This window comes from Pygocentrus nattereri, chromosome 15 (assembly GCF_015220715.1).
Source record: "Pygocentrus nattereri isolate fPygNat1 chromosome 15, fPygNat1.pri, whole genome shotgun sequence".
In the NCBI taxonomy this organism is placed as follows: domain Eukaryota; kingdom Metazoa; phylum Chordata; class Actinopteri; order Characiformes; family Serrasalmidae; genus Pygocentrus; species Pygocentrus nattereri.
Window position 1 is genome coordinate 20,270,078 of NC_051225.1, and position 12,992 is coordinate 20,283,069.

General features: G+C 38.4%; 1 protein-coding gene across 6 annotated transcripts in view; it reads left to right on the top strand.

Annotated features, from left to right (window-relative positions):
* The window catches only part of si:ch211-247n2.1 (calcium-activated potassium channel subunit beta-2), a 47,752-nt gene that overhangs the window by 24,445 nt on the left and 10,315 nt on the right, over nucleotides 1-12,992 (top strand). For 5 of the 6 annotated variants that reach the window (XM_017699313.2, XM_037545156.1, XM_017699312.2 and 2 more), the window contains exons 2-3: nucleotides 6,326-6,439; nucleotides 8,815-8,985. In XM_017699313.2, the coding sequence (XP_017554802.1) occupies nucleotides 6,326-6,439; nucleotides 8,815-8,985 (285 nt within the window). Of the gene's footprint in view, nucleotides 1-5,691; nucleotides 6,216-6,325; nucleotides 6,440-8,814; nucleotides 8,986-12,992 lie in introns of those variants that run through there. The other variant, XM_017699315.2, reaches the window with a different exon arrangement.

A 12,992-nucleotide genomic window follows, 5' to 3' on the forward strand; every position in this document is an offset into this window, starting at 1 on the left:
GCAATAGAGGCAGGGCAGGTCGAGCTGACAGTGAGCAAGAAAACAGCATTTCACCCATGTCCATACAAAAAAAAAAAACCCAAAAAACCCCACATATTTCCATTTGTTTCCAATGTTTATTTTCCTACATCAGTTGAATCTTTGCAAGAAAAAACAGTATATGTGAACATTTATTATAAAAATCATATAAGCATGGTATTTTTTGATACTTCGTCTGTAAAATAAAGGAGCCACTAAAACATCAATAAACCATAGTTTGGCTATTTAATGTAAAGTGTTGTAAAATAACATAGAAAACAAAATAACTGATAATTAAAAAAGGTTGGAAAGGGAAATATATGATTTTCATATAAACATTAAGATGATGAATGTGCCAAAATTTTTTGAAACAAAATCTCTTTATATTAACTATCATTACAAATTAAGAAGTTTTAGCCCTCTGCTATAACTTTACTATTTTGGAAATACATGTTTTTTTGGTGGTAATTGTGGTCTAAATATAAATTTAAAACTCATTATATCACATTGAACACATATAGAACACACTGTATAGCTTACTGACTAACTTTGAAAATATTTATTTGGGAGAGGATTAACAGTCAATTAACAGGCCAATTATGTCCTTTGCTCTACTGTGACAGCGCTATGGATCTGAAAGGATGTAGCTACTAAGAATGAACTTGCAAGAAGCTTGGGATAATATCCCTGCAGTTTTCTTTAAAATACTGAGAGCAAGTCTCCCTAAAAGAATGGAAGTAGAAATAATGGGAGAAAATGGACACAATAAATATTGCCATGTCATCACTTGGATTTGCAGAGCCACCTGTAATGCTTCTCAATATTATATATGGTTTTCACTGCTGGCCATGCAGAGTGGCTCTGTGAGAGTGGCTACTGGGAAGTGTTGTGTAGGAGACATTCATGTGTAAATAAGTTGATGTTGTTGAGTCTAAAGTATGTACATGTTATTTGTGATTTGCCTGCTTCCTGACTCATCAGTTAATTCTTCCTAGCTGCCAGTTCAATAAAAGAGCAGTTGCTTTTAAAGGGGAGAGTTGCCTATGTGTTATTGTTCGCTGACACCACACTGGTGTCAGAAGTGGGATTGCATTCCTAGCAGACTGAAGAGGAATGGTGTTTCCACAAACTCAAGGTGGATGGCAGAGAAGACCGAGCCTGGCCGAGGACTACGGAAGAGGAAGCAGCACAGCTAGGACCGGTGGTGGAAGAGGAAACAGAGTGGCAAAGCTCAGCAGCAGAGCCCAGCTAGATGGTGGTGACTGGTGAGGGCCTATTGGTGCCACGTCCCCTTCAATGACACTTCAGGCAGGCTCTGGCATTGTGGTTGCCTGAGGCCAGGGCTCCAGTGCGCATGAGCAGCTCCTTAATGGCGCAGAAAGGGACAGAGGAAGTGGAAAGCAGCTGAGTCCCACCAGTGTTGTTGCCACTCCCAGTAGCATGACAAGTGCCACCACGAGCTGCAAGGAGTTCTTCTGCAAACAGGGAAGAGGACAAAGCACTGTGTCTGTCCACTGCTAAAGTTATTTGTGCTATTCTGTGCTGGGCCAAGGGGTAGTGCAATGTTGGTGCCTACCGTCAAGTTGAGTTCCCTCTCCATTCCTGTCTGTTCAATAAAAGAGCATTTGCCTTTACAATGCAATGTTTCCCATCTTATTATATACTAATACCACAATATGTTGTTAATATAATGATGTTGTTTAAGGAAACAGCACTTAATTCAATCTGTCTTTAACCTCCTCACCAGTGTTGTCCTTTGGAGTTTACCTCCGCTGTTGTAATTAGGGACGCAATTTCATGCAAGATTAGGCATGCAATTATGTGTTAAATAAGTGGTATGAGCAGGGGATCTCGATGAAAAGAACACAGCTAACAAGAGGCACTGGATGCTACAGCATCTGTACAGTAGAAAACTCACCTAGCTTTTACTTTGTTCACTCCTCAAAGTCATGTACTAAGCTGGGATATTGCTTAGGAATGCAAAGGCAAATTATTGTTTTCTATTAAACCTGCTTTATCTAATTTGCTTTAGGTGGTAAAATGAGTGAGTGTTTCACTTCTCACTCCTCAGGAGCTCTCAGGTGGAGTTTGCTGGCAGAGAGTTGTTAGAGGAGAGAAGAATAATCAGTTATCATTTCCATGTGTCAGGCCTCCAGAAGGCAGGATTAGTGTGTCATTTAGCCACAGACACATTGACACACAGGCAAACGCTCTCAGGAACACTGTACCCCCAGTCTGTGCTGTGCCTTATGGCTGATCCGTGGGGAATGCATCTCGACAACTCAATGTTAATGCATAAAGGTGTGTTAGCTATTCATTAGTCTCTGTAAAAGCCATTATACAGTGACGTGTGGCGCCTGCATGCAGAAAAACTATGATCTTTTGCTAGGACACAGATGTAAAATGCTCAGATCTCACTATGAGCAACAAAACTGTAGTGTAGTTTCAATGTGCATTGGATACATGAAAGGGCTTAGTGAATGCAATGATCCAAGGCAGCAATTCCAGAATGGTCCAGATGTTTTGGGTGTGTTCCAAATGTCTTTGTTGGTGAAAACATAAGAGGTTCCTATGAGATGCTGTGTTCCGCTGCAAGGTGATTACAAGGGCAAATACCAACCATTTGGCCAAACAATAAAAGGCATATTGATGAGGAATTTCATCTGAGTGGAAAATATTGCCACTGGCTCGAGTCTCCAGTCTGCTCAGGGTGACTTAGCCTCAGTGCTTATCTCTGATTGAACATGGCAGCTTTGCTGAATGACTGAGAGGTGAAAGAGCTTCAGAGGAAATCGCACAAAAACTGTTTAAGCTTTTAGCCCCCAAGATGTTCAGTAGCGAGAGTTTGTGTATTGTAGACTGTCAGACATAGGCTTGGGTGTCAGTTATCTGCCTGAACTGTTGGCCTGCTTCAATATCAGCTTATATCAGAGTTTGAGCTGTTACCTGGATGATGCTTCAGGGTGTCAATAATTAAGAAAACCATTATTTTCTCTTCTTTTGGCCTCCTAGAATGTCTCTCGATGACTTTGTTTACATCAGTTGAATGGCTATAGATAATATAAACAAAAATATTGGAATTCTCCTTTATCATCATCATGAAATTGTCCTTAATTCCTATTTGTTGAGAATGTGTTATTATGAGGTTTACTGTGACAGAAGGAGACTGAAGGCAAAAAAAGCTACAAAATACAGTTGTTTTCTCTTCAATACACAAGCACAGTTTTCTTATCAGTGGCATTCCCAGCGTTCTCCTGCGGGGCATGGTTCGAATCTTTTATTGTTGGTTATCAAACGTCCGTCCTGAATTAGAAGTTGCGCCGCTGCCAGTTTCCCTTGGCACCACTGTGAACAGAGCTCGTAAACAAATGGCTCAGTCTGACTAGCAGAGCACTCACAAATGGAATTATACGCTCTGAGAGCAGAATGCAGCAGAGAGAAAAATGTCCTGTCCGCCAAAATATGCAGGCAGACGATACACGGTTGATGGTCGAGACGAGTCGTGAAATGCTTGAGGGGTCACTGATATGGTGACTTGTGAGCTGTCATACAATCCCACCTATCGCCTGGCAGTAACTGGAGCTCTACATACTCCACAAAACTCACATTCACTTAGTCTCTGACTCTCGCAGGCTTTCTTTCTCTTAATCAATTATACAATCAACTATTGCTTCACTCAGTCACACATTAACCCATTCCTTCAGTCACTCGTTCAATCACTCATTCATTCACTCAGTTATTCATTTAGTCACTCTCTCACATATTTACTCACACAATTACCCATCACCTCAGTCATTCCCTCACTCACTCATTCACTCTCTCCCTCCTTCAATCACACAATCATCTATTCCTTCAGTCATTCACTTTTTATTTATTTTTATTCATTCCTTCAGTCAGACAGTCAGTCAGTCACACACCCACTCACTCATTCACTTACGCAAGCACTTATTCCGTCTGTTGCTCCCTTACTCACTCAGTCATTCTCTCCTGCAATCTGACAATCACCCATTCCCTCAGTCACTCATTCATTTACAGTCACCCATTCCCTCAGTCACTCATTCATTTACAGTCACCCATTCCCTCAGTCACTCATTCATTTACAGTCACCCATTCCCTCAGTCACTCATTCATTTACAGTCACCCATTCCCTCAGTCACTCATTCGTTTACAGTCACCCATTCCCTCAGTCACTCATTCATTTACAGTCACCCATTCCCTCAGTCACTCATTCATTTACACAGTCACCCATTCCCTCAGCCACTTATTCATTTACAGTCACCCATTCCCTCAGCTACTCATTCATTTACATAATCACCCATTCCCTCAGTCACTCATTCATTTACACAATCGCCCATTCCCTCAGCCACTCATTCATTTATACAATCGCCCATTCCCTCAGTCACTCATTCATTTACACATTCAACCATTTCCTCAGTCACTCATTCATTTACATGGTTAACCATTCCCTCAGTCACTCATTCATTTACACAATCACCCATTCCCTCAGCCACTCATTCATTTACACAATCGCCCATTCCCTCAGCCACTCATTCATTTACACAATTGCCCATTCCCTCAGCCACTCATTCATTTACACAGTCAACCATTCTCTCCATCACTCATTTATTTACACAATCACCTATTCCCTCTGTGACTCATTCATTTATACAATCACCCATTCCCTCAGTCACTCATTCATTTACACAGTCAACCATTCCCACAGTCACTCATTCATTTACATAGTCACCCATTCCCTCAGCCACTCATTCATTTACACAGTCAACCATTCTCTCCGTCACTCATTAATTTACACAGTCACCCATTCCCTCAGTCACTCATTAATTTACACATTCAACCATTCCCTCAATCACTCATTCATTTACACATTCAACCATTGCCTCAATCACTCATTCATTTACACAGTCAACCATTCCCACAGTCACTCATTCATTTACACAGTCAACCATTCCCATAGTCACTCATTCATTTACACAGTCAACCATTCCCTCAATCACTCATTCATTTACACAGTCACTCATTCATTTACACAGTCAACCATTCCCTCAGTCACTCATTCATTTACACAATCGCCCATTCCCTCAGTCACTCATTAATTTACACAATCGCCCATTCCCTCAGTCACTCATTAATTTACACAGTCACCCATTCCCTCAGCCACTCATTCATTTACACAGTCAACCATTCCCTCAATCATTCATTCATTTACACAATCGCCCATTCCCTCAGTCACTCATTCATTTACACAGTCACCCATTCCCTCAGTCACTCATTCATTTACACAGTCACCCATTCCCTCAGTCACTCATTCATTTACACAGTCAACCATTCCCTTCATTTACACTCCAGTCAATCAGTTACTGGAGAATCAATAGCAGTTAGTAGTCAATAAGTTTTAATATTAAAAAGTGAGATTAAAGAGTTGAGAGGTTAAGGGGTATAACAAGGCAAATGAAGGGTCCCTTAAAAAGCACTGGGTAAGCTTTTATCTCCCCTGTTGATTCGCACATAGCTCACACAAGAAGAGTTCAAGTGAGCCCACTTTGTCACTCACGCAGAAGTGTGCAGTCAGTCGCAACTCGCAAGGGTCCAAGCACCTGTGTCACCACTGTGCTACTCCATCAAGGCCAATCAGAGTCTGGCTGCTGAGGACGAGGAGGCTCAGAGCAGCGAGTGCTCCCTCTCCCCTCACTCTCCCCTCTCTCGCCCCTTCACTTGCACTGCTGGGGATCAATGGCATGGTGGGCGCTCCTCTCCCTCTCCCACCACTCTCCTCATTATCCCCCCATCCCGCTGCTCGCCGCCTATGAATAGTCAATAACAAACAAGCGGGAAGGAAATGAGGCAGCAGATGAAGGCGGCCCTGCCGATTGATGTGCGCGGTGTTTGTGGAGAGCCGCTTTATTCAGGTGGACAGACTTCACTCCACTGGAGGATTATCCTTTGATCGCTTTCACCTGCTTTTCACTCTTTTTCTCTGGAAAAAGGATCTCTTTACTGTGGTTTATGATTCCTGGGTTTGGGCTTTTTTGAAACTTGATCAAGAAGGACATTTTATTGACGGAGACATTACTTTGCCTGCTTAAGTTAGGCTTGAGGTTAACCAAGCTCTTGTGCTTGGTGGAGTGTCTTGGGACAGTGTGAAGGACCTGGATTCAGGAGGAGAGACGTGCTTGTCTGTAAGAGATTCACGTTTCTCCAGCTCCTGTCAACCATTAGTGGGAACAATGGCGAGAAACGAGATCTGTGAGCTCATGGTTGACTGAAAGTGTTTGTCCCTCCCTGCTAGATTGTCCAATCAATCCGTAGCCAGTGCTTTGGAGAGAGCCGGACATAGTGGAGCAGCTGGGAGGATGTTCCTGTGGGCTGGAACCAAAGGAGCTCAGAGACCAAACGAAAGAAGGTAAGGTGCTACGTCATGAGAACCATAATTGTATGCTTAGTGTCAATAACAGCCAACCGCTGTTGTTCATATATATTGCATATTAACTCATTTCCCCCAAATAGAAACGTTACAGGAGAAGGAAAAAAAAACCTTGTTAACTTTTAATGCAAGTTAACGTGCAGAGATTTTAATCCATGTAATTTTGGAGGATTTCTATTGGTCCATTCATCATGAAATATTGACTCAGTGTAAAAGACAGCTACTGTGTTCAAATCCTGCAGAAAAAATACAAATCTATAGAAATTGAGCTACATGTTTCCTTTGTTGAACAGCAATGATCTGAGCTAAATGTGAAAAGAATCTCAAAAGCTTAACAAAGGTTGGTTCAAAGAGAACAGGCTTAAGAAGCTGTCATATATGAAAAAAGGAATTCTTTGGATTTGCTTGATTTAAATATACATTTATGTATAATTTCCACATGAATAAAATACATTACACAATTCAACATTATCAACATAGTTTAGTTTTGTGTTATAGGTTGCTTACATTTAGCAATTGTGTTGATGCAATACTGCATACCACATATATATCGTATACAAGCACAAATTATATATACAATATAAATTCATCAGCTTCATCAGCACAAAGCAACTTTGAACCTTTTTATCTTGTCTTATTTCATTTTTTTGGATTTAATACAGATTTTAAGTACAGCAACAGGCAGCTATTGCTTGCAGATATTGTTGTTTACTGTAATTGCATGTTTACTGTTAGAATGATGACACTAGTTATTATACGCTAAAGTTAAATGAGGCATAAGAAAGAGAGGAGGGAATCAGACATAATTTATTATTTTCATCTCACAGAAAGTCTTTAAAATCATTAGAGGGCCCATAGCTTACATTTTTTCCTGTATTTTATTTTCTCCCTTGAGGTGTATAACTTTGTGTGGTTTTATGTACCAAAAATTTGCATAATTCATGTTTACATGGGGATTTTCCATCTCTTTATCCTTTCTTTATTAATTTATTAGAATTCATACAGCTTTTTTGAGCATTTAACTCTGATATTCAATTACTGAGTTCTGCTCTAAATAGATGAATTGTGCCTCAGTCAAAAAGCACTAAGAGCTGAAACTCTCCATTAAACTTCAGTGTGAATGGGAGGAAATAAATTGCTGTAGGCTGAATAGGTGAATAAATGTAAATGGGTTTGGTCTTGTGAAATCACAGAAACAATCAAATAAAAATGCACTGTGCACTGAGATTTGAAACTTTAACAGTGTTACTACTTAAACTCTGTAATTAAAATAACAACAACAACAAGGGGACATGATATGAGCCCTTTTACCCCTTAAATGACCAGGGTTTTATTACACACTTCTATATTCTAAGAATGGCTCAGCCAGTTTGTAGTGAAGTTCCTGTAGTAGTTACTGAATAATAAGCTTTAGCATGTAGTAATAATGCCTGGGATTATAAGTGTTTATGCATATACAGTATATATATATATATATATATATATATATATATATATATATATATATACACACACACATATTTATATATAGTTAGTATGTAATATATAAGAACTTTATATGGTATATATATGGTATTTATATACTTTACAGGAGATGGAGAAAACCTACTGTACTTTTAATGTAAGTCAATGGAACCAGACATTTTTACAAGTCATTTTGGGCCTTTTTTTGTATTTTGTAATTTTTCATGAAATTCACATAAAATGTAAAGGGCAAAAAGCATTTTCAAATTTTACAAGGTTTTATTCTGGCAACATATATGTGTGCATGTGTGTATTTGTACATATATATATACATATATATATATACAACCACACACACACACACACGCACAAATATATACATATATACTTATATACTGTGTGTATGTGTGTGTGTATGTATGTGTATATTATTATATATATATGTATGTATGCAATAATAATGTTTCATATTTTAAGCAAACTTTAGCTTACCACTTAAAACCCCAAGCTGAAATCCCAGTGTGGATTTTAAACACACATTTAGATTTATGCAATTTATGCTGACATTTATAAATGGATTTATGTGTGAAGCATGCAGTTCTTGAGGTAGGACTTGTAAATCAAACCTCCTTTCTCTTTCTGTCATTGACTGTCCCTTAATCTCTGACACACCTCCACAGGACTGTTTATGTAAGTTTCAATTTTCAGGTCAAATTCCATTACATCTTTGCACTTATGTCATGTTTCCAGATTTTATGGCAAAGCTGTTAGCTATTTGCTTTGTGTATGTATGTGCATGATTGTCTGTATGTATGCAGTCTTTATGGGTTCTCTTTGTCTTTTGTATTAATGTATATTTTAATGCTATCGTTCTTTCTGCCTTTTATCAGAACCATTTATCAGAAGATCAGGGAGTATGACATTCTGGACAAGAGGAAGACTGTGACTGCTCTAAAGGCTGGAGAGGACAGAGCCATTCTCCTGGGTCTCAGCATGATCTTCTTTTCTGTCATGATGTACTTTGTCCTGGGCATCACAATGGTGCGCTCTTATTCAGACAGGTAAGACCACAGAGTCACTTTTTAGTACTTCCAAGTGATACTGATAACAAATAAAGTCTGGTAAAAAAATAAATAAATAAAGTCCACAGTAAAAATCTGGGTCCAGGGTGTCAGACAAAACCTGTTAACAAACAGTAAAAGTTTGTTTTTTTCAATGATGGTAAAAATCTGTAAAATTGACATCCATTTCATTTCTTAACTGTTTTACTAGTTCAACTAATTATTTTAACATACAGTATTTAACCATAATAACAGTAACAGTAATTTAACCAAAATACAGTATTTTAATGTATTAAAATAAATGCAAATGTCTGTGAAACAAAGGTGACAATTTGTTTCTATGAATTTCTGTAAATTAACAGCAATGTTAGAATGCAATGTATGTATGGTTTACATGCATTACACTATTTAAAAAAACAGATATTGAGCACTACATTTTGTAGCACTTGACAGTGAAATTTTCTGTGAGTGAACATATTAAGTTAAGTGATGAATTATGTTTATATTCAGTTCTGTACTGACAGAGTCTGCACTCTTTACAGTTATTTTGATGTCAATCAAGGACAAAAAACATGCAATAATGTAAAGGATGTTTTTTTTTCTTTCTGCAAAACAACACTGTGTATCCAACACATTGAATTTGCATGATTCAGAAGTGTCAGTTGTTTGCACATGAATAAAATGTGTTATATCTACCACAATTGTGTTGATGTAGCATGTTTTATTCATGTAAATTCAAAGCACTTTTATTTCAATGCAAATTTCCTTAGATTCAAATACTAATAACATTTATCCTCTTCTGCTTATAAATACACATGATATCACTTGATTAGATTAGATTTGATTTGATTATATTAGATTAGATTAAATTATTACTTCTTGTCCTCCACTTGTTTCAATGAGCTACAAGTGAGAAATAATATCAAACTACTGCATGCTTGCTATACTTGCAACTTCTGTTGGTTAAATAAACATACAAAGTGATGAAAGCAATAATGCTTTTTTTCCGAAATCATAGGAATCATAACCATTTTTGGATATAAATTGAGTCATAAGAAAGCTACAATTAAATGATTTTCATAGTCCCTACAATATGTACCTTGATACTACACTTGCATATCAGTTGTATGTTACTTGAGTATTATTGGACTTAAATAGTTGTACTTTTGTACAATTATGATTCCAAAAGAAAAACTTCATACAACAACTACATACAATTCAACTAAATTTTTTCTTTCATGAATCAGTTTGAGTTCCTGCTCAGTTTATTTTTTTTATTTAAATTCATAGCATTATAAAAAGATTTCATAAAGTACTCATACTTACACTTAAAAGGCATTGATTATGAATGATTATCAGTTTAGTCACTGAGAAACAAAGTAATTTGTAGTGGTTCTCTGTTTATTGCAGGGATCTTTAATTGTTCAGTAAGGCCCGGTTAGAGAAAATTTCCTCAAGCAAAGGTCCATAGTGTCTAACTTGTATTATGATTCAGTGCCATATACTGTTTACTGAAGTAGCCCAATAGGTATATCAACATCTTATATAGTCAACGACTGAATGTCAAATCAAATAAATTACAATTTAGTCAAATTTCAACAACATTTATTGTCAGTTTTCTCTTTTTAGAGTGTGACGTAACATTATCTGGCTCACTTTCTTCTCTGACTGTTGTGTCTCGCCTCGTCCCTCCACTGAGCGTACATCATTCAGTCCAGTCTCAGTGCTCATCGTAATGGACAGATCTGATTGGCTGAGTAGCGTCATGTATGACAATTACAATGCATGCGTTTGGTCTATGGGTTTCCCGGGGTGCTAAACCAGTACCGTAATGATTAGAAACCTTATGCAGATTAAAAATGGACGACCTCATCAAAATAAAATAATTATTCATAGGTTATCTGTTGTAGGTCCTGGTCCGCATAGGACAGCGTCTGGGTCTGGACTCGGACCGTGGTCCACCTATTAGTGATCTCTGGTTTATTGTAAAGAAAACTTACCAACAGATGCAGATTTCATTACAGTGGTGTTGATAGGGACCAGGTCTACAACTTAAATATAGCCATATTTAATATCCAAAATAACCAGTGAACTTGTTTTCAGAGTTTTTATGTCTAAGATTAATTATGATAATAGTCATAAACAGTGATAAAAGGTTTCTTTGTCTCTTTGTTTTACTATTTTGCCATACAACACCCTACATCTACCATTCATCACGAATTTCTAAATAAATGTATGTGTAAGACCAAAGTCGTACATCACAGCTATCATAAAACAGTGTCTCAGGCATGAGGCTGCATATCCTGAACCATTTTGTGTAATAACGTTTGTGAGGGAGCTTTCAGAGGCATTAAACTCTTCAGACATTTGATTCTTGTCACTATCACTGTGAACAGTTCTGATTAAATTTCATGGGTCAAAGCACACTGAATGAGATTAACTGTAACTTTTTTCACCCTGGCAGCGTTAATAATTTGCTCACATGAGTTGTTATAATTCGCCAGTTTGGACAAACATAGTACAAATCCATCATAGACAGTTCTGTATATGTTTCTCTATGGGCCATCTCCATCTGTGTAGATAGCTAATTGTGTTGACGACAACAGTTAGGCACTTCAGTTGTCTCTGTCCTCATTCCCTGGGTAAGCCACAGATTGAGAAACTATGTCAGGAGCTGAAATTGAGCTGTGGTGAGCATGTGCAAATACCTCTGACCCTGTGCAGAATGTGCGCAGTTAGGCGTTGGCATGATGTGCAGCCAAAGGCAATTAATATCACAGCTGAGCCTCAGGACTGGCGAACGAACTGGTGGTCTGAGTTTCAAATAGAAGGCCTGGCTGGCAGATAGGGACAAGACGTGATGCACTGCACAAATGGCTGAAACAATAGAGCTCTGGTATGTCACTGTGCATTCTGATGACGAACACACCTGTCATGATCCCTACAAATAACTGCTCTTCATGATACAAACTGCTATAAAGGTATTTAAAGCCTGATGAGTAGTACCCCCATATCCTTCACAGTTCAAGTAAAGACTGTCTGACTAATGATAGAAGTTTTTTGGCACTTTTGGCTGTGTAGCACTTCTGAAGACCCACCTGCAGTCAAGGAGAAAATAAGTCATCAGTGTGGAAATGGGATAATCCAAAGGTGATGCTGGAACTAAAGGGGGACTTCCTCACATGTAATTGAGTTTGATGTCATTGCATTCCATGCATAAAAATATTCTTTAGCATGGCAGGGAATAGAGCCAGAGGGGATGTGAAAGGTGTATGAACTGTAGTTCTGCTTGACACGTAGCCCTGGATTAGATCTAATTTTGCACATAAAAGGAGCATTAAAAACCAGCATGTTTCTGTGATGGATATCACCACATGGGCTCGGGAGCACTTTGACCAACTTTGCAAGTTCAGACTGTACTACATGGAAGTCATATGTCAAGCACCCAGAAACACTGCCGACTTCTCCTGGGCTCAAGTTTATCTGAATTGTTTAAGGAAATGTTATTCAAAAGCTATTAAATATTTTGAAAATGAAAGTGACATAACATAGTGGTAAACATGATCCTTTCTGAAGCCAGCTATCTACAAGCTAATGCTAGCTATCAAACTAATAAGAATAAATAATTTTATGACATCACTGAACATTTTTTTGAGTTCTATATGCTGTGGAAGCCTATGAGTTCTTCTGTGATATTTTTGTCAATTTTCATGAGTTTATTCATGCCCAATTCTCAACCACTACATTAGTCTCCCCCAGGTATCAAGCTGTGTAATTCTTTAACATCAGCTAACAGACACCTATGTCATCTACCCTCATGCTTAGTGATGAAGGGATTGAGTGGGCCATCCTACCCACCCAGAGAGAGTGAAGCCAATCTTGGATGCCCAGCTTTCAGTGGCTGTGACATCACCAGGGACTGAATGTGCAATCTCCCAATGCTTACAATCTCCCAGTGCTTACAGTCTCCCAGTGCTTACAATCTCCCAGTGCTTACAGTCTCCCAG